This window comes from Heterodontus francisci, chromosome 36 (assembly GCF_036365525.1).
Source record: "Heterodontus francisci isolate sHetFra1 chromosome 36, sHetFra1.hap1, whole genome shotgun sequence".
Lineage (NCBI taxonomy): Eukaryota > Metazoa > Chordata > Chondrichthyes > Heterodontiformes > Heterodontidae > Heterodontus > Heterodontus francisci.
Genome location: NC_090406.1, coordinates 47,366,523 through 47,391,907, shown reverse-complemented (window position 1 = coordinate 47,391,907; position 25,385 = coordinate 47,366,523). Strand labels below are relative to the sequence as shown.

The 25,385-nt window shown below is 43.6% G+C and overlaps 1 protein-coding gene across 11 annotated transcripts in view; it reads left to right on the top strand.

Moving 5' to 3' along the window:
• The window catches only part of eps15l1a (epidermal growth factor receptor pathway substrate 15-like 1a), a 419,830-nt gene that overhangs the window by 248,882 nt on the left and 145,563 nt on the right, over positions 1 to 25,385 (top strand). For all 11 annotated transcript variants that reach the window (XM_068016623.1, XM_068016624.1, XM_068016633.1 and 8 more), the window contains one exon: positions 15,540 to 15,594. In XM_068016623.1, the coding sequence (XP_067872724.1) occupies positions 15,540 to 15,594 (55 nt within the window). The remainder of the gene's footprint in view (positions 1 to 15,539; positions 15,595 to 25,385) is intronic.

Sequence of the window (25,385 nt, the reverse complement as noted above, 5' to 3'; positions counted from 1 at the left end):
TGTTTGCACCAAATTTCCAATATTTTTATAACTAAGTGTTCAAAGAAAATGAAAAAAAAAAAATGTTGCTATGACGTTTTTCCTGGCTTGCCACAGTGTCCAAGATTCTGAGAGGGCGATGAATCTTTAATTCCAGGAGGGGTGACGACCGCCCCCTTGAATTGAGGGGCAGGGGGAACCACTCAATATTGAGCAGGAGGGAAAATGGGATAAAGGACAGGCTAGTGGTGGGCAAAACCAATATTAAAGAGTAGGATTTTGAGGAGGCTTTTGAAAACGTAGGGAGACGTGATGAGGCACAGGAAACAACAGAATGTTTGAGAGTATAAAAATATAGACGTTAAAGCAGACACCAGTGCTGGAACAGGTAACAAGGGATTGCTACAGTGTTAGAATGGAGGGTAGGTCAGAGATGAAAGGCTGGGGGAGAGCACTACGGTTGAGTAGGTTGAGGCTGTGGAGCATTTAAATGCAAATATATAAAATAAAATGCTACCAACCTCACTTTTTAATACTGAGTTGCCCTGCACGGCTCCGGGTGGCCTTTTCTGCAGGTACGTAGGGCTGGTTTGTGCAAACAATGATAAGTGTAATGAAAACTACAAGTTAAAAATAAATCTTGTGAAATACTGGTGGTAAAAAGCCACTGCAGGCTGTGAGATGCCTGGTGTAACCCAGGCACATAACTACTATGAAAGGAAAAAGCACAAGTATGAGAACTCTGAAATAAAGACAGAAAAGCTGTAAACATACTGCAGTCCGTCTGTATTTGTGAAAAGGACTGACCCTGCTTTTTGTCCCTCCTGTCGATTTTTGTTTTTGTTCTATGTGACCACGTTGTTTACTGTTGAAGGAGTGATGTGTGCATAACTGCTGTATTGTTCTGGGCTAGCCATTTCAAAATTTGGACCTGCATAAACTTGGTGAGAATACCCTTGATTTTCTGCATTGTAAACTTGGCAACCTTGTCCAAATGAAAATTCAGCAAAGTTATTTTAATAGGTATCAGAACAATCAATATGATCAATCGTTAAACCACAAGGGATCATTCAGATTGCTCTGATAGTACTATATCTTTTGCATGTGCTTGTGCTTAATGGAACTTTAGCAAAAACTGCTCATGAAAAACAGATCTGTCGTAATCTATTAGTTGCATTATCTACAGTAAACACCACGTGCTGCCTGAACCACAGTTTAAAAATGCAGAAGCGGTTTTTGATTATTCAAAAAGAGACCCTTTTGAGGGACTGGGTGGTGCTGTGGGTTAGAGCACTGTGCTTTCTCCAGTTAGACAGTCACTTTAATCTAACCGAGCTTTTCCTCTTCCCTCTCCTGCAAAAAGAGATTTCATTAAATATAATGTCTTGAATGTCAGAATATCCCAAAGGAATTAACAGTTAATTAATTATCTTTAAAGTGCAGTCATTTCCCTATAGAGAAGCACATCAGCTAATTTGCATACAGCAATGCCGCATGAACAGGAAATGAGATAAGTGATCAGTTAACCTGTTTTCAGGATGCTGCTTGAGGGATGAATTTGGTTAGGACACTGGGAGAGATCCTGTACTCTTCAAACCTTTACATTATTTGAGCAGACAGACGAGGCCTCAGTTTAACACTTCATCTGAAAGACGGCATCTCCCTCAGTACTGCACTGGAAAGTCAACCTAGATTTTGTGCTCAGGTACCTGAAGTGGGACTTGAAACCAAGATCACTTGATTCTGTAGCATATGTATTACCACTAAGCCAGGCTGATGCCGTTGGGATACATTTTCATTAAGCCCTCCATTATTTCACCTATTCTTTATATTATCTGAGACCGTAGATAATGAGCATCAGCATATCATTTCTGGGTGGTTATCAGAACCAAGTGAGAATCTATCCTTGCTACATTTTTGAATATGGCACTTTGTAACAGTAGTCAACAGCTTGCATGAATATAGCACTTTTAACATGATAAAAAAACCCTAAGCCCTTGGGACGTTGGTTAACTATCAGGAGCAGGAACTCTATTCTTTCTCAACTCAGGATTTGGGTGTTGCGGGCAAAGCAATGTTTATTGCCTTTCCCTAGATAGTTTAGTCTAGAGATACAGCACTGAAACAGGCCCTTCGGCCCACCGAGTCTGCGCCGACCATCAACCACCCATTTATACTAATCCTACACTAATCCCATATTCCTACTACATCCCCAACTGTCTCTATATTTCCCTACCACCTACCTATACTAGGGGCAATTTATAATGGCCAATTTACCTACCAACATGCAAGTCTTTTGGCTGTGGGAGGAAACCGGAGCACCCGGAGAAAAAGCACGCAGACACAGGGAGAACTTGTAAACTCCACACAGGCAGTACCCAGAATTGAACCCGGGTCGCTGGAGCTGTGAGGCTGCGGTGCTAACCACTGTGCCACCCCATAGCCTGAGAAGATACTTGAATAGCTGCAATCGTTGTGCTGATGGTGCTTCCACAGTGGTGATAAGTTGGAAATGCCAGGATTTTGACTCAATGGCACTTCATGGATGCTGAGATTTGAGCTGTAAGGTCTGTTATCCGTTCCATTATTCACTTGTCCTCCTGGATCTCCTTCATTCCAACAGGAATTCTCCATCACTATGTCCTTTGAATACTTAGCTTGGCAGTCATGCCATACTGCATGACACAAGATGTTTTCACTATGGAGGCGAGACATTGTTTTCACCAGATGTGTGTGGTGGTCACTGCTACCAATATTATCCTAGACAGATATGCCTGCGACAGGTGGTTTGTTGAGTGTCAATTGTACATTAATTGTGTTTAATTGTATGCAGGTGGTTGGCAATAACTGGGGATTCACTTGTGCCCCTATAAATAGATACAGACAGAAAGTGTGGTTGTTGAGTTAGGAGGCAACTCTGTAAATGAATACTTATAAAAGTATGTAAAGATTGGTTCCAGTTCTATCCTTCAACTGGCTTTCAGAATTATTAACATGGCAGCAGAGATGCTTGCCTAAAGTTGAAGGTTGGAAATGAAGAAACATTTTTCTGTGGCGCAGTGGTTAGCACCGCAGCCTCACAGCTCCAGCGACCCAGGTTTAATTCTGGGTACTGCCTGTGTGGAGTTTGCAAGTTCTCCCTGTGTCTGCGTGGGTTTCCTCCGGGTGCTCCGGTTTCCTCCCACATGCCAAAGACTTGCTGGTTGATAGGTAAATTGGCCATTATAAATTGCCCCTAGTATAGGTAGGTGGTAGGGAAATATAGGGACAGGTGGGGATGTGATAAGAATATGGAATTAGTGTAGGATTAGTATAAATGGGTGGTTAATGGTCGGCACAGACTCGGTGGGCCGAAGGGCCTGTTTCAGTGCTGTATCTCTAATAAAATCTCTAATAATAAATAATAAAATTAAAATCCTCATGGTCATTGAAAGCAAGTGTAAATTGTTGAGGTAAAATTACCCTCCGATGTTCTGAACTATATGACCAGTGGAAGAATGAAGTGGATATGTGGACACAGGTTGCATCCCTATAAAGATAAAACAAAGTATGGCCCTCAGTATTGTCGCTTCCTACAAGGAGTAAAATCAGAAGTGAAGTATTTTGTGAGATGGATGCTGGTCTTTTGGGTAGTGATGAACGTTTGGATCTTCTATTAGAATTCTTGGGCTAAATCTACAAGAAGGATGATCTGTTAAATGCCTATGAGGCATGGTCAGACTTAGATTTTGGAAAGCAGATGGTCATTCCATGGAAGAATGTATCATGGACTTTAACAGATTGTATAAAAGATTGACCAAATTCGATTTGGGTATCCGTGGATCAGTACGGACATTTAAATTGCTGGATTGTGCTAAGGTGTCTCATGTTCGCAGGCTACTGGTTCTAACTGGTGTTTGGTTCTCGGAGAGGGAGACCCTGTTGGATCAGATGTCTGCTGCCTTGAAAAACATTCCTTGGGGAACAGTCATTTCCTTCAGCCTTCATGAAACAAAAGGGAAATGCAGCAGTGATAAAAAGAAGAGGATTCACTGATTGCCAGATGTAGAAATGGTCCAGATATTGACGCAGGTGGCAGTACAATGGAAGGATTAAAGACAGGTGAAATGAGGATATAAGCAGCTTTAGCAGATCTGGCTATTACAGCAGAAGCCAAAATTGGAACAGCAAAGAATGTAAACTAGCAAAAAATATAAATACGGATTGTTAAATCTTCTAGAGCTGTGTAAAAAGGAAAAAAACTGGCAACGACTCTTGTGGGTCCATTACAGGCAGAGACAGATTTTATAATGGGAAATAGAGAAATGGCAGAGAAGCTAAATAATTACTTTTTGTCTGTCTTCGTCTTCGCGGAGGAAGATACAAGAAGTCTCCCTGAAATAATTGAGATCCAAGGGTCCAGTGAGAATGAGGAACTGAAAGAAATTAGGATTAGTTAAAAAAGTGGTATTGGAGAAATTAATGGGACTGAAAGTTGACAAATCCCCGGGACCCGATGATCTTCACCCTAGAGTGTTGAAAGAGATGCCTACGGAGATAGTGGATGCATTGGTGATCATCTTGGAAAATTCTATAAATTCTGCAATAGTGCCTGCAGATTGGAAGGTTGCAAATATAACCCCACTGTTTAAGAAAGGAGGGAGAGAGAAAACGGGGAACTACAGACCTGTTAGGCTGACGTCGGTAGTAGGAAAAATACTAGAATCTATTATAAAGGATGTGATTACTGGACACTTAAAAAATAATGGTCTGCTTGGGCAGAGTCAACATGGATTTATGAAGGGGAAATCATGTTTGACGAACTTGTAACATCCTCAAAAAATTTGAACTAGCAGAGTGGATAAGGGGGAATTAGTGGATGTGGTGTATTTGGACTTTCAGAAGGCTTTTGATGAAGTCCCACATAGGTTAGTAAGCAAAATTAAAGTGCATGAGATTGGGGGTAATCTACTAGCATGGATTGAGGATTGGGTAACAGGCAGAAATCAGAGAGTAGGAAGAAATGGGTCATTCTCAGGTTGGCAGGCTGTGACCAGTGGGGTACCACAAGGATCAGTGCTTGGGCCCCAGCTGTTTACAATCTATATCAATGATTTGGATGTGGGGACCAATTGTAATATTTTCAAGTTTGCGGATGATACAAAACTTAGTGGGAATGTGAGTTGTGAGGAGGAGGATGCAAAGAGGCTTCAAGGGGATTTGGACAGGCTAAGTGAGTGGGCAAGAATATGGCAGATGGAATACAATGTGGATAAATGTGAGGTATTTCTTAAATGGTGAGAGATTGAAAAGTGTTGATGTCCAAAGGGACCTAGGTGTCCTTGTTTGCAAGTCACTGAAAGCTAACATGCAGGTGCAGCAAGCAATTGAGAAGGCAAACGGTATGTTAGGCTTTATCGCAAGAGGATTTGCGTACAGGAGCAAAGAAGTGTTGCTTCAATTGTATAGAGCATTGATGAGGCCACACCTGGAATATTGTGTGCTGTTCCGCTCCCCTTGCCTGAGGAAGGATATACTTGCCATTGAGGGTGTGCAGCACAGGTTTACCAGACTGATTCCTGGGATAGTGGGACTGTCCTATGAGGAGAGATTGAGGAGACTGGGCCTGTATTCTCTGGAGTTTAGAAGAATGAGAGGCGATCTCATAAAAACTTACAAAATTTTTAAAGGGATAGACAGGGTAGCTGCAGAAAGCATGTTTCCCCTGGCTGTGGGGTCTCGAACCAGGGGACACATATTCCATACGAATTAGGGGCAGGAGCAGGCCACTTGGCCCCTCAAGCCTCTCCGCCATTCAGTCATAGTTGATCGTTTTTTAAAAATTCATTCATGGGATGTGGGCGTCGCTGGCTAGGCCAGCATTTATTGTCCATCCCTAATTGTCCTTGAGAAGGTGGTGGTGAACCGCTTCGGTCCATGTGAGGTAGTTACACCCACAGTGCTGTTAGGAAGGGAGTTCCAGGATTTTGACCCAGTGACAGTGAAGGAACGACGATATAGTTCCAAGTCAGGATGGTGTGTGACATGGAGGGGAACTTGCAGGTGGTGGTGTTCCTATGCATTTGCTGCCCCTGTCCTTCTAGTTGGTAGAGGTCGTAGGTTTGGAAGGTGCTGTCTAAGGAGCCTCGGTGCGTTGCTGCAGTGCATCTTGTAGATGGTACACACTACTGCCACTGTGCGTCGGTGGTGGAGGGAGTGAATGTTCGTAGAGGGTGTGCCAATCAAGTGGGCTGCTTTGTCCTGGATGGTGCCGAGCTTCTTGAGTGTTGTTGGAGCTGCACCCATCCAGGCAAGTGGAAAGTATTCCATCACACTCCTGACTTGTGCCTTGTAGATGGTGGGCAGGCTTTGGGGAGTCAGGAGGTGAGTTACTTGCTGCAGGATTCCTAGCCTCTGACTTGCTTTTGTAGCCACAGTATTTATATGGCTACTTCCGTTCAGTTTCTGGTCAATGGTAGCCCCTAGGATGTTGATAGTGGTGGGGGTCAGCGATGGTAATGCTATTGAATGTCAAGGAAAGATGGTTAGATTCTCTCATGTTGGAGATGGTCATTTCCTGACACGTGTGGCGCGAATGTGATGTGCCACTTATCAGCCCAAGCCTGGATATTGTCCAGGTCTTGCTGCATTTCTACACAGACTGCTTCAGTATCTGAGGTGTCGTGAATGGTGCTGAACATTGTGCAAACATCAGTGAACATCCCAATTCTGACTTCATGATGAAGCAGCTGAAGATGGTTGGGCCTAGGACACTACCCTGAGGAACTCCTGCAGTGATATCCTGGAGCTGAGATGATTGACCTCCAACAACCACAACCATCTTCCTTTGCGTTAGGTGGTATGACTCCAACTAGCGGAGAGTTTTCCCCCTGATTCCCAACGACTTCAGATTTGCGAGGGTTCCTTGATGCCATACTCTGTCAAATGCTGCCTTGATGTCAAGAGCAGTCACTCTCACCTCACCTCTTGAGTTCAGCTCTTTTGTCCATGTTTGAACCAAGGCTGCAATGAGGTCAGAAGCTGAGTGGCCTTGGTGGAATCCAAACTGACCGTCACTGAGCAGGTTATTGCTGCTTGATGGCACTGTTGACACCTTCCATCACTTTTCTGACGATTGAGAGTAGACTGATGGGGTGGTAATTGGCCAAGTTGGACTTGTCCTGCTTTTTGTGTGCAGGACATACCTGGGCAATTTTCCACATTGCCGGGTTGATGCCAGTGTTGTAGCTGTACTGGACCAGCTTGGCTCGGGGCGTGGCAAGTTCTGGAGCACAGGTCTTCAGTGCTACTGCCAGAATATTGTCAGGGCCCATAGCCTTTGCAGTATCCAGTACCTTTAGTCGTTTCTTGATATCACGCAGAGTGAATCGAATTGGCTGAAGTCTGACATCTGTAATGCTGGGGACTTCAGGAGGATGCCGAGATGGATCATCAGTTCAGCACTTCTGGCTGAAGATTGTTGCAAATGCTCCAGCCTCATCTTTCGCACTGATATGCCGGGCTCCCCCATCATTGAGGATGGGTATATTTGTGGAGCCACCTCCTCCAGTTAGTTGTTTAATTGTCCACCACCATTCACGGCTGGATGTGGCAGGACTGCAGAGCTTAGATCTGATCGGTTGGTTATGGGATCGCTTAGCTCTGTCTGTCGCATGCTGCTTACGCAGTTTGGCATGCAAGTAGCTTCATCAGGTTGCTCCCTCATTTTGAGGTATGCCTGGTGCTGCTCCTGGCATGCCCTCTTGCACTATTCATTGAACCAGGGTTGGTCTCCTGGCTTGATGGTAATGGTAGAGTGGGGCATATGCTGGGCCATGAGGTCACAGATCGTGGTTGAGTACAGTTCTGCTGCTGACGGCTCTCATGGATGCCCAGTTTTGCATTGCTAGATCTGTTCAAAATCTATCCCATTTAGCACGGTGATAGTGCCACAGAACATGATGGACGGTATCCTCAATGTGAAGGCCGGTCTTCATCTCCACAAGGAGGTCACTTCTACCAATACTGTCGTGGACAGATGCATCTGCGGAAGGCAGATTGGTGAGGACGAGGTGAAGTATGTTTTTCCCTCTTGTTGGTTCCATCACCATCTGCTGCAGACCCAGCCTAGCAGATATATCCTTTAGGACTCGGACAGCTCAGTCAGTAGTGGTGCTACCGAGCCATTCTTGGCGATGGACGTTGAAGTCCCCCACCCAGAGTGCATTCTGCATCTTTACCACCCTCAGTACTTCCTCCAAGTGCTGTTCAACATGGAGGAGTACTGACTCATCAGCTGAGGGAGGGCAGTAGGTGGTAATCAGCAGGAGGTTTCCTTGCCCATGTTTGACCTGATGCCATGAGATTTCATGGGCTCTGGAGTCGATGTTGAGGACTTACAGGGCAACTCCCTCCCTACCCTATAGCACTGTGCCGCCACTCTGCTGGGTCTGTCCTGCCGGTGGGACAGGACATACCCGGGGATAGTGATGGCAGTGTCTGGGACATTGTCTGTAAGGTATGATTCTGTGAGTATGACTATGTAAGGCTGTTGCTTGACTAGTCGGTGGGGCAGCTCTCCCAACTTTGGCACAAGCCCCCAGATGTTAGTAAGGATGACTTTGCAGGGTCGACAGGGCTGGGCTTGCAGTAGTCGTTTCCGGTGCCTAGGTCGAGGCCGGATGGCCCATCTGGTTTCATTCCTTTTTATTGACTTGGTAGCAGTTAGATACAACTGAGTGGCTTGCTAGCCCATTTCAGAGGGCATGTAAGAGTCAACCACATTGCTGTGGGTCTGGAGTCACATGTAGGCCAGACTAGGTAAGGACAGCAGATTTCCTTCCCTAAAGGACATTAGTGAACCAGATGGGTTTTTAACAACAATCGACAATGGTTTCATGGCCATCATTAGATTAGCTTTTTAATTCCAGATTTTTTATCAATTGAATTCAAATTCCACTTTCTGCTGTGGTGGGATTCGAACCCACCTCCTCAGAGTAATACCCTGGGTCTCTGGGTTACTAGTCCAGTGACAATACAACTACGCCACCACCTCCACTATAACTTGTAACCTCAACTCCACATTCCTGGCTACCCCAGTTACCTTTCACCCCCTTGCTTATCTACCTCTGCCTTAAAATTATTTAAGGACTCTGCTTCCACTGCCAAAGACTCTCAACCCTGTGAGAAAAAATTTCTCCTCATCTCTGTCTTAAATGGACGACCCTGTATTTTTAAACAATGACCCCTCGTTCTAGAATCTCCCACAAGAGGAAACATCCTTTCCACATCCACCCTGTCAAGACCCCTCGGAATCTTATATGTTTCAATCAAGTCGCCTCTTAATCTTCTAAATTCCAGCAGATACAAGCTTAGCCTGTCTAACCTTTCCTCCTAGGGTAACCTGCCCATTCCAGGTGTTAGTCTAGTAAACCTTCTCTGAACTGCTTCCAAAGCATCTACAACCTTCCTTAAATAAGGAGACCAATACTGTACACAGTACTCCAGATGTGGTCTCACCAATGCCCTGAATAGCTGAAGCATAACCTTTCTACTTTTGGATTCAATTCCCCCGCAATAAATGACAACATTCTATTAGCTTTCCTAATTACTTGCTGTACCTGCACACTAACCTTTTGCAATTCATGCACGAGGACACCCAGATCCCTCTGCATCTCAGAGTTCTGCAATCTCTCACCATTTAGATAATATGCTTTTTTTATTCTTCCTGCCAACATGGACAATTTCACATTTCCCACATTTTACTCCTTTTGCCAGATCTTTGCCAATCACTTGACCTATCTATATCCGTTTGTAGCCTCCTTATGTCCTCTTCACAACTTACTTTCCTACTTAGCTTTGTGTCATTAGCAAATTTAGCAACCATAGGTTCGGTACCCTCAGCCGAGTCATTTAATAAATAGTAAAAAGTTGAGGCCCCAGCACTGATCCCAGTGGCACATCACTCGTTACATCTTGTCAACCAGAAAATGACCCATTTATGCCTACTGTGTGTTTCCTGTTAGCTAAACAATCTTCTATCCATGTTGAAATGTTCCCCCCAACACCATGAGCTTTTATTTTCCGCAATAACCTTTGATAGGCACTATATCAAATGCCTCTGGAAATCTAACTATAGTACATTAACTGGTTCCCCTTTATCCATAGCGCATGTTACTTCTGGTGTTGAAGAAGTTGGTTCCATTTCGTGGGGCACTGGCACCAGTACTGTGGAAAGTGGGGGCTGTACCGTTGGGACAGTCTATAACTGAACCGTGCTGGGACCTGTTTTCTAGCAAGGCATAGCTAGGGAAGTATAGAGGGTTTTAAACTAAATAGTGGGGGCAAGGGATCAAATTTGGGAAGATGTGGTGAATCAAAGAGTAGAGACAAGGCACGAGAGAAAGGTATTAATATGGGAAAAAATAAACAGACCATGACAGGAAGGGACGGTGATTTCAAATCGAAGAGTAAATCAGACAAGGCCAGATGTTACAAAATAATAAAAGGGCAAAACTAAAGACTCTGTACCTGAATGCATGTAGCATTCAAAACAAAACAGATGAACTAATAGCGCGAATAGAAATATTTGCAGCCATGTCTCTGATGGCTTAGATTGGGACATGAATATTGAAGGGTACATGACATTAAGGAAGGATAAGAAGCTAGGAAAAGATGGAGGGGTTGCTCTGTTAATTAGTAGTAGCACAGTAGAGAGGGATGACCTAAGTTCAGAATACCAGAATGTAGAAGCGGTTTGGGTCGAGATGAGAAATGATAAAGTCAAGAAGTCACTTGTGGGAGTGGTGTACAGGCCCCCTAACAGTAACCACACGGTAGGACAGGGTATAAAGGGAGCTTGTCAGAAAGGTACGGCAAATATCATGGGGGACTTTAATCTGCATATAGATTGGAAAAATCAGATGGGAAAAGGTAGCCTAGATGCGGAGTTCATAGAATGTTTTCAGGATAGTTTCTTGGAACAAAGTGATTCCCAATGGGCGCGTGCGCGGGATGACATAATCGCGCAACGCCGACGTCATCGTGTATCCGTGCCAGGTCCATCTTTGCGCATGCGCAATAAAGCTTCATCGGGTATCCAGCCCCTCACTCGGCCGGAGGAAGCAGCTGAATGGCTAGAGTTTGATCTCCTCGGCAACTTGCTCCAGACCTCGCTGCTCGCCCCCCACCACTCCCCTGTCCGATTGTTCCCTGCTTTGCGCCACCCCGGCCGTCCGGCCGTTCGCTCCTTGCCCACACCATCCCCCCAGCCGCTAGCTCTAGGCCGCGCCGCTTCCCTCCTCTTGGCCACTCGCTCGCAAGTCACCCCGTCACCCCTTGTGGCCAGCCTTGCTTCTTTGGGTGGCGCCTAGTGACTGATGAAACGTGAGAGTGAGTGGCCGAGAGGAAGGAAGCGGCACGGCCTAGAGCTAGCGACTGGAGCGGTGGGGGCAGGGAGCAAGGAGCGACCGACCGACCGGAGGGTGGGGTGGCGCGAGTCGGGAACAGTTGGCCAGGGAAGTGGGGGGGAGCAGCGAGGTCCGGAGCAAACGGCTGAGAGGGGGAAGCGGCCGGTGGGGAAGAGGGAGAGGAAGTGAGTTGCAGAGGGGGGAAAGCAGCCAGCGGGGCGGGAGCTAGTAGCTGCGTTCGGGTGAAATCAGTCCTAGTCAGTCATATAAATGAATCACAATAATGAATTGGCAGCACATTTTATACTCTACTTCCATTGATTGGGGTACCAATTCACTATCTTCCAATGGAAATTCAATCATAAAATTCCTTTTGTATTTAATAGGATTACTGGAATATTAAATGGATCTCAGTTAGTATCCAATAACCACATAGTAGCATATTACCGGGCTTCCATCCAACTTAATGTAAAGTTAGTTTGCTAGAACGATCCAGCCATAAGCATTTCCTGTGATAAATTGAGCAGCCCGATCTTTAATCCTGGCAGCCGCCTGATTGTCGCAGACACTGACGTTCCAGTTGAGGAGACTGGATTTGCTCGTGTGCAAGTACTGCGCCACCTAGTGGTTGCATTGTCAGCAAATGCAGGCTTCTTAGAACAGTACGTTCTGGAGCCAACCAGAAAGCGGGCTATACTAGACCTGGTATTGTGCAACAAAATAAGATTAATTATGATCTCGTAGTGAAGGCGCCCCTATGCAGCAGCAATCATAATATGATTGAATTTTGCATTCAGTTTGGGGCAAGAAGAGTAGGTCTAAGACTAGTATTTTATACTTAAATAAGGGCAATTATGAGGGCATGAAAGCAGAGTTAGCAAAAGTTGGGTTGGTTTGTTGTTTTTGGCAGGTGTTCTCCCCAACTGTCTTTTCAAACCATTTTCCATATCCCAACTCACTGTCCAAAGTGAAACCACAAACAACGTCAAAAGAGCCAAGCCTCCTGACCTCTATAAATCTTGACCTGTCACTTCTCTGTAAACATCTTCCCCAAGTCAAAAACAACCCCTGCTGGGTAATTATTTGGAACAGGTGCCTTCCAGTAACTGTTTTCAAAGCCAGACCTCTCAGTGACCCTGGTAAAAATCCATCCATGAGGCTTTTCAGTTTTCCCAAAATAAAGCAATGTCCAGCTCTAAAATATGAGTCCTCAAAAAAAGAACTTAAAAAATATAGAAGCACTCGTAACAATGTATTGATGAAACATCTTTGGGTTCACCTTGATTTTGCTTGCCAATATTCTTTCATGTCCTCTCTTTACTTTCCTAATTTCCTTTTTTGATTTCACCCCTCCACTTCCTATACTCCTCTCGGCTTTCTGTAGCATTGAGTTCTCGGCGTCGGACATAAGCTTTCCTGTTCTGCCTTTTCTTACCCTATAAACTCATTGACATCCAGAGGGCTCTGGATTTGGCTGTCCCACCCTTTTTTTTGTGGGAACGTGTCTACTCTGCACTCCTTTAATTTCCCCTTTGAATGCCTCCCACTGCTCTGACACTGATTTACCTTCCAGTAGCTGTCTCCAGTCCACTTTTGCTAAATCACTTGTCAGCTTAATAAAATTGGTCTTGTCCCAATTGAAAATTCCAGCTCCTGTTCCATCTTTGTCCTTTACCTTAATTATGTTAAAACTGACTGAATTATGATCACTACCACCAAAATGCTCTCCCATTGCCACTGCTTCTACCTGCCTATCTTCATTTCCTAAAACTAAGTCCAAAACTGCATCCTCTCTTGTTGGACTTGCTGCATACTGATTGTGGTTGTTGGAGGCCAATCATCTCAGCCCCAGGACATCACTGCATGAATTTCTCAGGGTTGTGTCATCTTCAGCTGCTTCATCAATGACCTTCCACCCCTCCCCCGCCTCCAACATAAGGTCAGAAGTGAGGATGTTTGTTGATGATTGCACAGTGTTCAGTTTCATTTGCAACTCCTCAGATAATGAAGCAGTTGGTGCCCATATGCAGCAAGACCTGTGCAACATTCTTGCTTGTGTGATAAGTGACAAATAATATTCAAGCCACACAAGTACTCGGCAATGACCGTCTCTAACAAGAGAGAATCTAACCATCTTCCCATGACATTCAATGGCATTACCATCACTGAATCAACGTTCTCGGGGTCACCATTGACCAGAAACCTAACTGGACCGGCCACATAAATGTTATGACTACAAGATCAGGTCAGAGGCTGGGTAACTCACCTCATGACTCCCCAAAGCTTGGTCCATCATCCACAAGGCACAAGTGAGGAGTGTGATGGAATATTGTCCACTTGCCTGAATAAGTGCGGCTCCAACACAACTCAAGAACATGGACACCATCGGGGGCAAAGCAGCCCGCTTGACTGGCACTCAATCCACCACCTTAAACATTCACTGCCTCCACCACCAGCACACAAGGGCAGCAGGTGCATGGAAACACCACCGCCTCAAATACGTGGACTGTAGCAGTTCAAGAAGGCAGTTCTCCACCACTACCTTAATGGGAAATTAGGATTGGGTAATAAAAAAAATCTATCTTCCCCGCTGTTTATTAGTTTCAAGTTTAATGTCCTTTACAAAAGGGTTTTGGAGAGAAATGAGAGGTTGGAGATGTTGTAAGGACAGAGGGATAAAGGGGGGGATTTTTAGGAATTACATAGTAATTGCAAGATGGAAACATTGCTGTTTGGCCTAATTTGGTGTTTATCCTACAAATGTGCAGTTGCCATAATTCTATGCGATGGGATGGCCAGTGATCTATTTTCTTCCAAATCCAACATGGACAAGGTGTGAAGTTGAAGTATTGCGCAGCTGATATTCAGAACAAGTCATTGCCCTTGTCGTTAGAGACACTGACAGCCTCCTGGAAGAGTGTTTTCACTTGCCCCCTCCAATTTACATTGTTGTTGGTGGTAAATATAAATCATGGATTGGATCTGCCATTTTGTGGTCTGACCATTGATGGGCTGGTATGATAACCGTATACTTTAGGCCTGTATACTTTTTCCAACATCTGGTGAAGATCTGTGCTTAGACAGGCAAAAGCACAAACTGTGTTTGTGCATAGTAAATGGGATGTATTTGACAGCATTGAAGTTAATAACAATGGGATACTAGAGATGTAGTCATTGGGTCAAAAATCAATGAGCTGGTCTTTCGGTTTATGCTGGTAATTACTCGGAAATTTGAAATTGGGAAAGATAGTTATTATACAGAGAATTCTTGTTTTACTGTCCTTTAGTGCTTCTAGATTTATAGAGCTGTACGCATACAGCGAAAATACGTAGCTTGCAGGAAATGTCATGTTATTTAGAAAGAAAAGAGATTTCTATAGTGCCTTTCTCAACCTCGATGTCGCAGACTGTTTTACTGCCAATTAAGTACTTTGGAAGTATAGTCGCTGTTGTAATGTAGGAAACATGGCAGCCAATATCTGCACAGCAAGATCCCAAAAACAATAAAGTGATGTGGCAATCACCAGATAATCTGTTTTAGTTATGTTGGTTGAGGGTTAAATATTGGCCAGGACATGGGAGAACGCCCCTGCTCTTCAAATGATGCCACAGGATCTTTTTACACCCGCCTGGAAGGGCAAACGGGGCCTCAGTTTAATGTCTCATCTAAAAGATGGCACCTCCGACAGTACTGCACTGAAATGTTAGCTTGGATCATGTCTGTGGAGTGGAATTTGAATTCGCCAACTTCTGACGTAGGCAAACACGTTACTACTGAGCATGGCTGACAACGCTGTGGACATAAACCACTATACACAAAATTAAACCTCATTAGGAGCATTATTGGCACTGCATGAGTAGTCATTCTCACAGTATCCCAGAGGTTGCTGAGTGTTTGCCCATTGTTGCTTCATCTTAACCCAACCCTGTTGTGATATTGTAGCTTCATATGGCTCTGTAGATGCTGAGAGGATTTCAGACTCAGGCAGACCCTATTTTAACTTTGTCCCTTTAGTGACTGTAATTTGAACCTATTCATTGCTTAACATACCTGGATAATTTAAGATTATCAGTGTCATGTTAATTTGAATGTAGCAGTATCGATAGTTGGGTTAAGATCGAGAAGAAATTGGAATTTTCCAATATTTTCATTAACTTTTTTTTAAATTTTAGGCTGACCCCTTTGGAAGCAGTGATCCTTTTGCAGCGGCAGCAGCCAAGGGTCCAGGTGAGTTGATGCATCTTTTATGCTATAAAGTGAATGTCTGTCCCTAAACAGTCCCAGTACACCAATCAGCAGAAAATCTTGGAAAAACTCAGCAGGCCAGGCAATACCAGTGGGGAAAGAAACAGAGTTAACATTTCAGGTTCATGAGCTTTCCTCAATTCTGATGTAATGTCACCAGCCTAAAACATTAACTCTGTGTTTCTCTCTCTGCAGATGCTCCCTGATCTGCTAAGTATTTCCTGCAATTTCTGTTTTTATTTCAGATTTCCAGCTGAGAATCTGTGTCCACTTTATACAGGCTTCACTGTATTATTTAATGAAAAATAAAAAAAATGGTTATTTTTGATGATGCTGCCTTATTGTACTGGTTCATAGAAGATTTTAAGTTGGTGATTTATGAAAATGATTTTTCGCAGAAGCTCGAACTCTAACTAAGTAGTGTAATTACAAGCACATTTTGGGTGCAATTTTTTGATTGCTCCCAAAGCAGAAATGCTACTCCCGGGTAATTCTTTCTGTACGTTGAGAGAGGGCAAAAGAGATTTAAGTGTCTAAAAACAGAGTAGTGGTTTATTTTCTCCAGCTTTCCCTCCATTCCTGAAGGGCACTAATCACGTGATGATCTACATCCCAGTGTGTTGAAAGTGGTGGCTACAGAGATAGTATTGGTGGTCATCTTCCAAAATTCTATAGATTCTGGAACAGTTTTTGCAGATTGGAAGATAGCAAATGTCACCCCACTATTTAAGAAAGGAGGGAGAGAGAAAATGGGGAACTACAGACCTATTAGCCTGACATCCATAGTAGGGAAAATGCTAGAATCTATGGTAAAGGATGTCATAACTGGGCACTTAGAAAATAATGATATGATTGGGCAGAGTCAACATGGATTTATGAAAGGGAAATTATGTTTGACAAACCTGTTGGAGTTTTTTGAGGATGTAACTAGCAGAATAGATAAGGGGGAAGCCAGTAGATCTGGTGTATTTGAATTTTCAGAAGGCTTTCGATAAAGTCCCACACAGGAGGTTAGTAAGCAAAATTAGAGCATGGATTGAGAATTGGTTAACGGACAGAATACAGAGAGTAGGAATAAATGAGTCATTCTCAGGTTGGCAGGCTGTGAATAGTGGAATACCGCAAGGATCAGAGCTTGGGCCCCAGCTATTCACAATCTATATCAATGTATTGGATATGGGGACCAATTGTAATATTTCCAAGTTTGTGGATGACACAAAGCTTAGTGGGAATGTGAGGAAGATGCAAAGACCCTTCAAGGGGATTTAGACAGGCTAAGTGAGAGGGCAAGAACATGGCTGATGGAATATAATGTGGAAAAATATGTAGTTATCCACTTTGGTAGAGAAAGGCAGAGTATTTCTTCAATGGTGAGAGAAGTGTTGCTATCCAAAGGGACCTGGGTGTCCTTGTCAATAAGTCACTGCAAGCTAACCTGTTTCCCATGGTAGGGGTGACTAAAACTAGAGGGCATAGCTTTAAGGTGAGAGGGAGGAGGTTTAAAGGGGATCAAAGGGGTAAATTTTTCACACAAAGAATAGTGGGTATCTGGAATGAGTTGTCTGAGTAAGTGCTGGAGGCAGGAACAGTAGCAACATTTAAGAGGCATCTGGACAGGTACTTGAATGAGCAAGGCATAGAGGGATATGGAATTAATGCAGGCAGGTGGGATTAGTATAGATAGGCATTATGGTCAGCATGGATGTGGTGAGCCGAAGGGCCTGTTTCTATGCTGTACGACTCTACGACTCTGTGACTCTAACATGCAAATGCAGCAAGCAATTGGGAAGGCAAATGATATGTTGGCCATTATTGCAAGAGGATTTGAGTACAGATGTAAAGAAGTCTTTCTGCAATTGTTTAAAGCCTTGGTGAGACCACACCTGAAGTATTGTGTACTGTTTTGGTCTCCTTACCTCAGGGAGGATATACTTGTCAAAGAGGGAGTGCAACAAAGGTTCTCTTTTTATTATTTCACGGGATGTGGGTGTCGCTGGCTAAGCCAGCATTTATTGCCCACCCATAATTGCCCTTGAGAAATGGTGGTGAGCTGCCTTCTTGAATCGCTGCAGTCCATGTGGTGAAGGTACATCCACAGTGCTGTTGGGAAATGAGTTTCAGGATTTTGACCTAGCGACAGTGAAGGAACGGTGATATAGTTCCAAGTCAGGATGGTGTGTGGCTTGGAGGAGAACTTGAAGGTGGTGTTGTTCCCATGCATCTGCTGCCCTTGTCCTTCTAGGTAGTAGAGGTCACGGGTTTGGAAGGTGCTGTCTAAGGAGCTTTGGGGAGTTGCTGCAATGCATCTTATAGATGGTACCCACCGCTGCCACTGTGCATCGGTGGTGGAGGGAGTGAATGTTGAAGGTGGTAGATGGGGTGCCAATCAAGCAGGCTGCTTTGTCCTGGATGGTGTCGAGCTTCTATTCCATTACACTCCTGACTTGTGCCTTGTAGATGGTGGGCAGGCTTTGGGGAGTCAGGAGGTAAGTTACTCGCCACAAAATTCCTAGCCTCTGACATGCTCTTGTAGCCACAGTACTTATATGGCTGGTTCAGTTCAGTTTCTGGTCAAAGGTAACCCCCAGGATGTTGATAGTGGGGGATTCAGTGATGGTAATGCCATTGAACGTCAAAGGGAGATGGTTAGTTTCTCTCGTTGGAGATGGTCATTGTCTGTCACTTGTGTGGCGTGAGCATAACTTCCCACTTATCAGCCCAAGCCTGCATGTTATCCAAGTCTTGCTGCATATGTACACAGACTGCCTCAGTATCTGAGGAGTCGTGAATGGTGCTGAACATTGTGCAATTATCAGCAAACATCCCCACTTCTGACCTTGTGATGGAGGGAAAGTCATCGAAACAGCTGAAGATGGTTGGGCCTAGGACACTATCGTGAGGAACTCCTGCAGTGATGTCCTGGGACTAATTCCTGGGATGGTGGGATTGTCATATGAGGAGACATTGAGGAGGCTTGGCCTGTATTCTCAGAGGTTAGAAGAATGAGAAGTGATCTCATTGAAATGTACAAAATTCCCCTGCCTGGGGGAGTCTAGAACCAGGGGCACAATCTCAGAATAAGGGATAGGCCATTTAGGACTGAGATGAGGGGGAATTTCTTCACTGAGAAGGTGGTAAATCTTTGGAATTCTTGGAGGCGGTGGAGGCTCACTCTTTGAGTATGTCCAAGGCAGAGATCGATAAATTTCTAGATATTAAAGGCACCAAGGGATATGAGGATAGTGCAGGAAAATAGCGTTGAGGTAGAAGATCAGCCATGATCTAGTTTAATGGCAGAGCAGGCTTGAGGGGCCGAATGGCCTACTCCTACTCCTATTTCCTTTCTTCTTATGTCCCTTCAATAGCTTACCAAGAGGTTATTGTTGTGCATGCCAGTGGGCTACTTAACAGCCACAGTTGCATCTAACCATGTAATCGCTCTCCATCCACATTCCCACTTCTAGCAGAGCCATTGGATAATAGTCAGAAATGTAGACCCTGATGATTCAAACCCCCTTCCCCCTTCAAATCCCCTTTCGTCTTCCATCGCTGTGGCCCTATCTCTCCCCGTTGTCCCCCCCACCCCGTCGTCGTCCCCCTCCCTCTCCCCCTCCCCTCTCCACGTTGTTGCCCTTCTCCCTCTTCCTGCTTCGTCCCTCAACACCTCCATCTTGCCGTCCCATCCCTTTGCTCTCCCTTCATTCATGAGAGCGGGTAGGGTGGGTGGGGAGTGCTCTCATGCTCACATCTCTGTCCTGGGCTTGCTGCAGTGTTGCAGTGAACATCATCGCAAGCTCGAGGAACAGCATCTAATTTACTGATTAGGCACGCTACAGCCTGCCAGACTGAACATTGAGTTCAGTAATTTCAGAGCATGATGGGGCCCGCCCTTTTTATGTTTAGTTATTTTGTCTTTTTTATGTGGTTATTTTATTTTAGTTTGTTTACTTTGTTTCTACTGTGCCTATCCACTGTTTCTGGGTTTTTAAATTTTTTTTAATGTTTGTGTTTGGAGTGCTTTGTGCTTTACAGTCAATTCACACCTTCTCTGTACTAACACTTTGTCTTTCACCACACCATTAACATACCGTTTGCCTTTGTTCCATGACTTTCTGGTCAGTTATTCTCTGTGACCTTGTCCTATCAACACCTGTTTTGTTATCTCTTGCCCCACCCCCTGCTTTACTTACTTAAAACCTTTTACATTTCTGATATTTGTCAGTTATGATGAAGGGTCACTGAACTGAAACGTTAACTCTGCTACTCTCTCCACAGATGCTGCCAGACCTGCTGAGTATTTCCAGCATTTCTTGTTTCTATTCCAATGCGTTCCTGGCTGGTCTCCCACATTCTACACTATGTAAACTTGAGGTCATCCAAAACTCTGTTGCAAGTGTTCCATTCACCAATCACCCCTGTGCTTGCTGACCTACATTGACTCCTGGTCAAGCAATGCTTTGACTTTAAAATTCTCATCCTTGTTTTCAAAACCCTCCATGGCCAAGTTCCTCCTTATCTCCGTATAAACGCTCCAGCCCCACAACCCTCCAAGAAATCTGAACTCATCTAATTTTGAGCATCCCTGATTTTAATTGCACCACATTGATGGCAGTGCCTTCAGTTGCCTAGGCCCTAAGCTCTGGAATACCCTCCCTGAAACTCTGTCTCTCTTACCTCCTTTAAGATGCCCCTTAAAACCTACCTCTTTGACCAAACTTTTGACCATCTGCTCTAATATCTCCTTACGTGGCTCGGTGTCAAATTTTGCTTTGTAACACTCCTATGAAGCACCTTGAGATGATTTACTACTTTGAAGGCGTTCTATTATAAGTTCATGTTGTTTCATCTCCCTAATAACCCTCTTGGTCACAAGATGTCTTTGATAAATATATTAGTTTAGGCTATATGCAGTGGCCTTTAGTGTCTTTCTTAGAAGACAGTAGATGGGGATGGTCAACCCACTTGATCAGTGGTGGCTGATTTCACAGGATAAGGGGCACACTATCTCAAACTGAACAGCTCAGTCCACAGGAGATGCTGTCTATTTATGGCAGCCACCTTTCTGCTGTGAACACAAAGGAAAGGTGGTGGGAGTGGACCTGAACCGTATAATGCCCGGGTCCAAGAGATGAAAGTGCAATGTTCGATTTCATTATCTGACTACACGACTCTGCATTCTACAGCCCTGCTTTTAGTTAAAATCTAATTGAATGTATTTAACTATTGCTCAACCATATATTTTTTTAAAATTTCATAATGATGATGGTAGCTGATGTCAGTTAGAAAGAAAAAAATTGCAAATTATACTGTGCCTCAGGTCTTCGGGATTTCCCACAGTGCTTCACAGCCAATAAAATATCGACGGATGTAATGTAAGTGCGAACAGGCAATTTATGCACAGTGAAGTACCACAATAAGACAGATTATCAGTTAATCTGTTTTTGGGGTGGTAATGCCTGCAGGGTGAATATTGCCAGGACAATTCCCCTAACTTTCCAATAGTGTTGGTGGATGTTTCACACCCACCTGAGAAGGCAGATAAGGCCTTGTTTAACATCACATTCAAAAGGCAGCTCATGCAACAGTTCAGCGTTCCCTCAGTATTGCGTTGCAGTATCAGTCTGAATTGCATGCTTAAATCCTGGAGTTGGACTTGCATCCTCAACCTTCTAAAACAGCAGTAAAAGTGTTGCTACTGGGCTAAAGTGACCCTTATTAATTAGCCATCTTTTCCCCCAAATATATACACGATCCATTTTATTTGTTGAGTTCATCACCAATTATTTTCTTAATATTCATTTCACACAATAAGCAACCTTTCACAGCAGGGTGGCATTCTGAGAATGGAGGGTCACTTAAAACAAATTTTCCATTCAGGCTTCATGTTTAACAAGTGTATACAGGTTTATTAAATTCTGTAAACAAGTAAAGACACATTTAAATACAAGTTGAAAGAAGGAGGAACACAATTCTGTCTTAAAAGCTTTTCAATAAACCCCAGAAGCCTTTAAGCGGGTTAAATATTCATTATGAAACTAACCTAAAAGAACCTAATAGAGTTCCCAAGCTGATGGTTACCCACAACATTAACTGAGTCAGCTTTTCAGCACCAGGTAAAATCCCTTCTCGCTACGATACAGAAATATTCTCAACCCTAAAGCAGAGTTGCAAAGTGGGCCGTTGGATGCAGGCTGCAATCCCTCCCCTCTTCGGACATTGAGTCATCCATACAGGACTGACTGGTTCCTAACGCCCAGTTCTATTAAATTAATAACTAAAGCAGTTTTAGTATGTTGAGTCATTTCATGCAGGCAACTTGATTAATACTTTAGCAATTTAACTTAAATAGTTGTAACTGCAGCATAAATGTTAAACTGTCTAACTTCTTCATCGATATGCAAACTTAACGCAGTTTTTATTTAAGCAAGAAATTACCCAGATTGTGGTTTCATGCTTATTGGCCACTTCCTGAATTATCTTGCATTCTTTAGCTATAGTTTTTCACTATACTTACAAATGACTTAGCTGAAGAAATCAAATGCTGTATATCCAATTTTTGTTGATGACTCTGTTAAATTTTCTGGTAAATAGTGTAAATGAGAGCAAAAAAGATTGCGTCAGGACATTGTAGGTTAAATGTGTGGGGAAAGACTGTGGCTGATGGAGTTCAGCATGAGGAAGTTTGAGGTCATCCACTTTGGACCTGAAAAAAGATAAATCAGAATATTTTCAATATGGTGAGAAGCCAGGAACTGCAAAGGAACAGACAGATTTACAGGTCTATGGACAGAAATCACAAGAAAAACTTGTGGACAGGCAGGCACAAAAAGTAATGAGAAAAGCAAATTGAATGTTATCCTTCATCTCATGGAGGCTGAAATGCAAAATGGTGGAGGTTATGTTACAGTTATATAAAACTCTGGTTAGACCTATCTGGAGTATTGTGTTCAGTTGTGGGCATTGTACCTCAGGAAAGATATATTGACTTGGAGTGGGCACAGAACAGATGCAACAGAATGTTACTTCTGTTAAAAGGGTTAAATTATGAACAGAGACTTGTAATCCTTGGAATATAGATTTGATTGAGGTTTATAAGGATTTTGAAAGAAATTGGTGGGGTAGATACCTCTCTGTTAAATTTTCTGGTAAATAGTGTAAATGAGAGCAAAAAAGATTGCGTCAGGACAATTAACCTCTCTGTTGGTGTGGGAGTCCTAGGACATTTCGAATGACCATAACATTCGAGCTAGGTGTTTCAGAGGTGATGGCAGGAAGCACTTCTTCACACAGAGTAATGGAAATCTGGAACTGTCTCCCCCAAAGAACCTGCTGAGGATTTGGTCTGTTGAAACTTTCAAAACTGAGATTGATAGATTTTGTTGAGTAAGGGTATTAAAGCATAAGGAGCCAAGGTGGGTAAATGGAATTGAGGTACAGATCAGCCATAATCTAATTGAATGATGGACCAGGCCCCAGGAAGTGAATGGCCTCCTCCTGTTCCTATGGTCCTAATCTATTACTGTTTAGGCCAATTTTCTCTTGAAGGGATCATCCCCTTCTGGTGTATGGTTCCAGGGCTCCTCTCTGGAATGCCCTTATTTCACATGACCTGAGACTGAATGCCAGTAGACTATTTAATCATGGAGGGAGGAGTGCCGACATTATTGCCGATATTATTGCCATAGAGGGAGTGCAACAAAGGTTCATCAGACTTGTTCCCGGGATGGCGGGACACTCCTATGAAGAGAGATTGGGGAAACTGGGCGTGTATTCTCTCGAATTTCAAAGAATGAAAGGTTTTCTTCTTGAAACCTACAAAATACTGAAAGGGATAGACAGGGTAGATGCAGGCAAGATGTTTCCCCTGATTGGGGAGTCTAGAACCAGGGACACAATTTCAAAATAAGGGGGAAGCCACTTAGTATAGAGATAAGGAGAAATTTCGTTACTCAGAGGGTTGTGGAACCTCAGTCATTGAGTATGTTTAAAGTAGAGATTGACAGATTTCTAAATACCAGTGACATAAAGGGATATGGGGATAGTGTGGGAAAAAGGCATTGAAGTGGATGATCAGCCATGATCGTATTGAATGAGCTGAATGGCCTACTCCTGCTCCTATGTTCCTATTACAGCTGAACCCAATTCTGTCCTCACCTGATGATCACAGTTTCTCGTGGGGACCTTCCCTGGTATTTCTCCTGTGCATGGGGCACTAATATTGGGCATACTTACTGCCAGCCTGACTGAAAGCTCACTCCAAAGGAGTCTAGGAATCCAAACTTAGACCTTCTAGTCCAAACTGATCGATTGGGTGAGCAATTGTAAAGCTTTGATGGATTTGTCAAGTGGTTAAATTGCTCCTTCTCACCCCGATTCCTATCTGTAGCCTGGTATTTCATATCCCAGATTATTCTGTTATTGATCTGGCTTTCCAACTCCCTTTCTGCCGCCAATTCTGGAGGGTTTGCTAAAATTGGTCCCAGTGGCTCTGGGCACAGAGGAGAAAGTCAGTGAAGGCCCCTGTTCCTAATTGTATTCAGTAAAGATTGAACTTGTGGAGATTGTATGCAGCAGCGGTGATGGCCTCCATGGTAGAGTTGTCCATGATATATTTCAAACATGAAGAATGACTACTTGACTGAGATACTAGAAGGCTGCGGACATCTGTGCAACTGCATTGCAATGAGAATTGCATCCTTCAGGTGGAATTGTGTGAAGTGGTATTTCAAGCATGATTATGGCACCAATCAGTCGACACATTGTCAGTTACACTTATAAGCACAATGCCTGCCAGATGCAGAAAACAGATTTGAATTATAATCCGCTGTTACTAGGTTTACTGTCACTACATCAGAACATAAGAACTAGGAGCAGGAGTAGGCAATTTCGCCCCTCGTGCCTGCTCCGCCATTCAATACGATCATGGCTGATCTCATCTCGGCCTCAACTCCACATTCCCGCCCGTTCTCCATAACCCTTCAACCCATTAATAATTAAAAATCTGTCTATCTCCTCCTTAAATTTACTCAGTGTCCCGGCATCCACTGCACTCTGGGGTACCTCTAAAAAGCTTCTCATTAGGCCTGTAATTTGTTAAGGAAATAGTTAGTGTATGTGCGACTAAGGATAGTTTGTGTGTCTGTGCCCGCTATATGTTGTCTCAGTGCAATAAAAATACTTTTTTACATTTTAAACAAGTTTTATGCGATTTCCTCTTTGACAACTGTTTCCTTTCAAAAACTGGGTGTGCTGAGAACTGTTGGTGATTGGAGGGGGATCTTGAGCAAACAGGGTTTCATAAATGCGTGAATAGAAGCCACTGCTGTGGTTTTTCCAACTAGCTGATGATCTGGTGAGCAGCCTCTTGGATATTTTATAGTGACACGTGACTGCACATTTTCTATAGTAGCTGAGACACACTTGCTCTCACTCACGCACACTCATTGCCAGGGGACTAAAATAAAATAGATTATAGCAGGCTACATACTCTCTATTGAAATTAAGAAAAAGTGAGAAAAAATTAAGTATATATGTGGAAAAATGTTCCTTGTGTTAACATGTAAAAAAAAAAGTTTAAAAAAACCTTGGAATGTGGGCATCGCTGACAAGGCCGAAAGTTATTACCCATTCCTACTTGCTCTGGGATGCTGTTGGTGGGCTGCTTTCTTAATCCTCTGTAAATTTTTTGTTGCAGTTTGATGCAATTGAGTGGCTTGTTTCTTATGTACCGATTTTTGCACTTGGTACAGTGTGTATAAATTTCAGATGTGAAC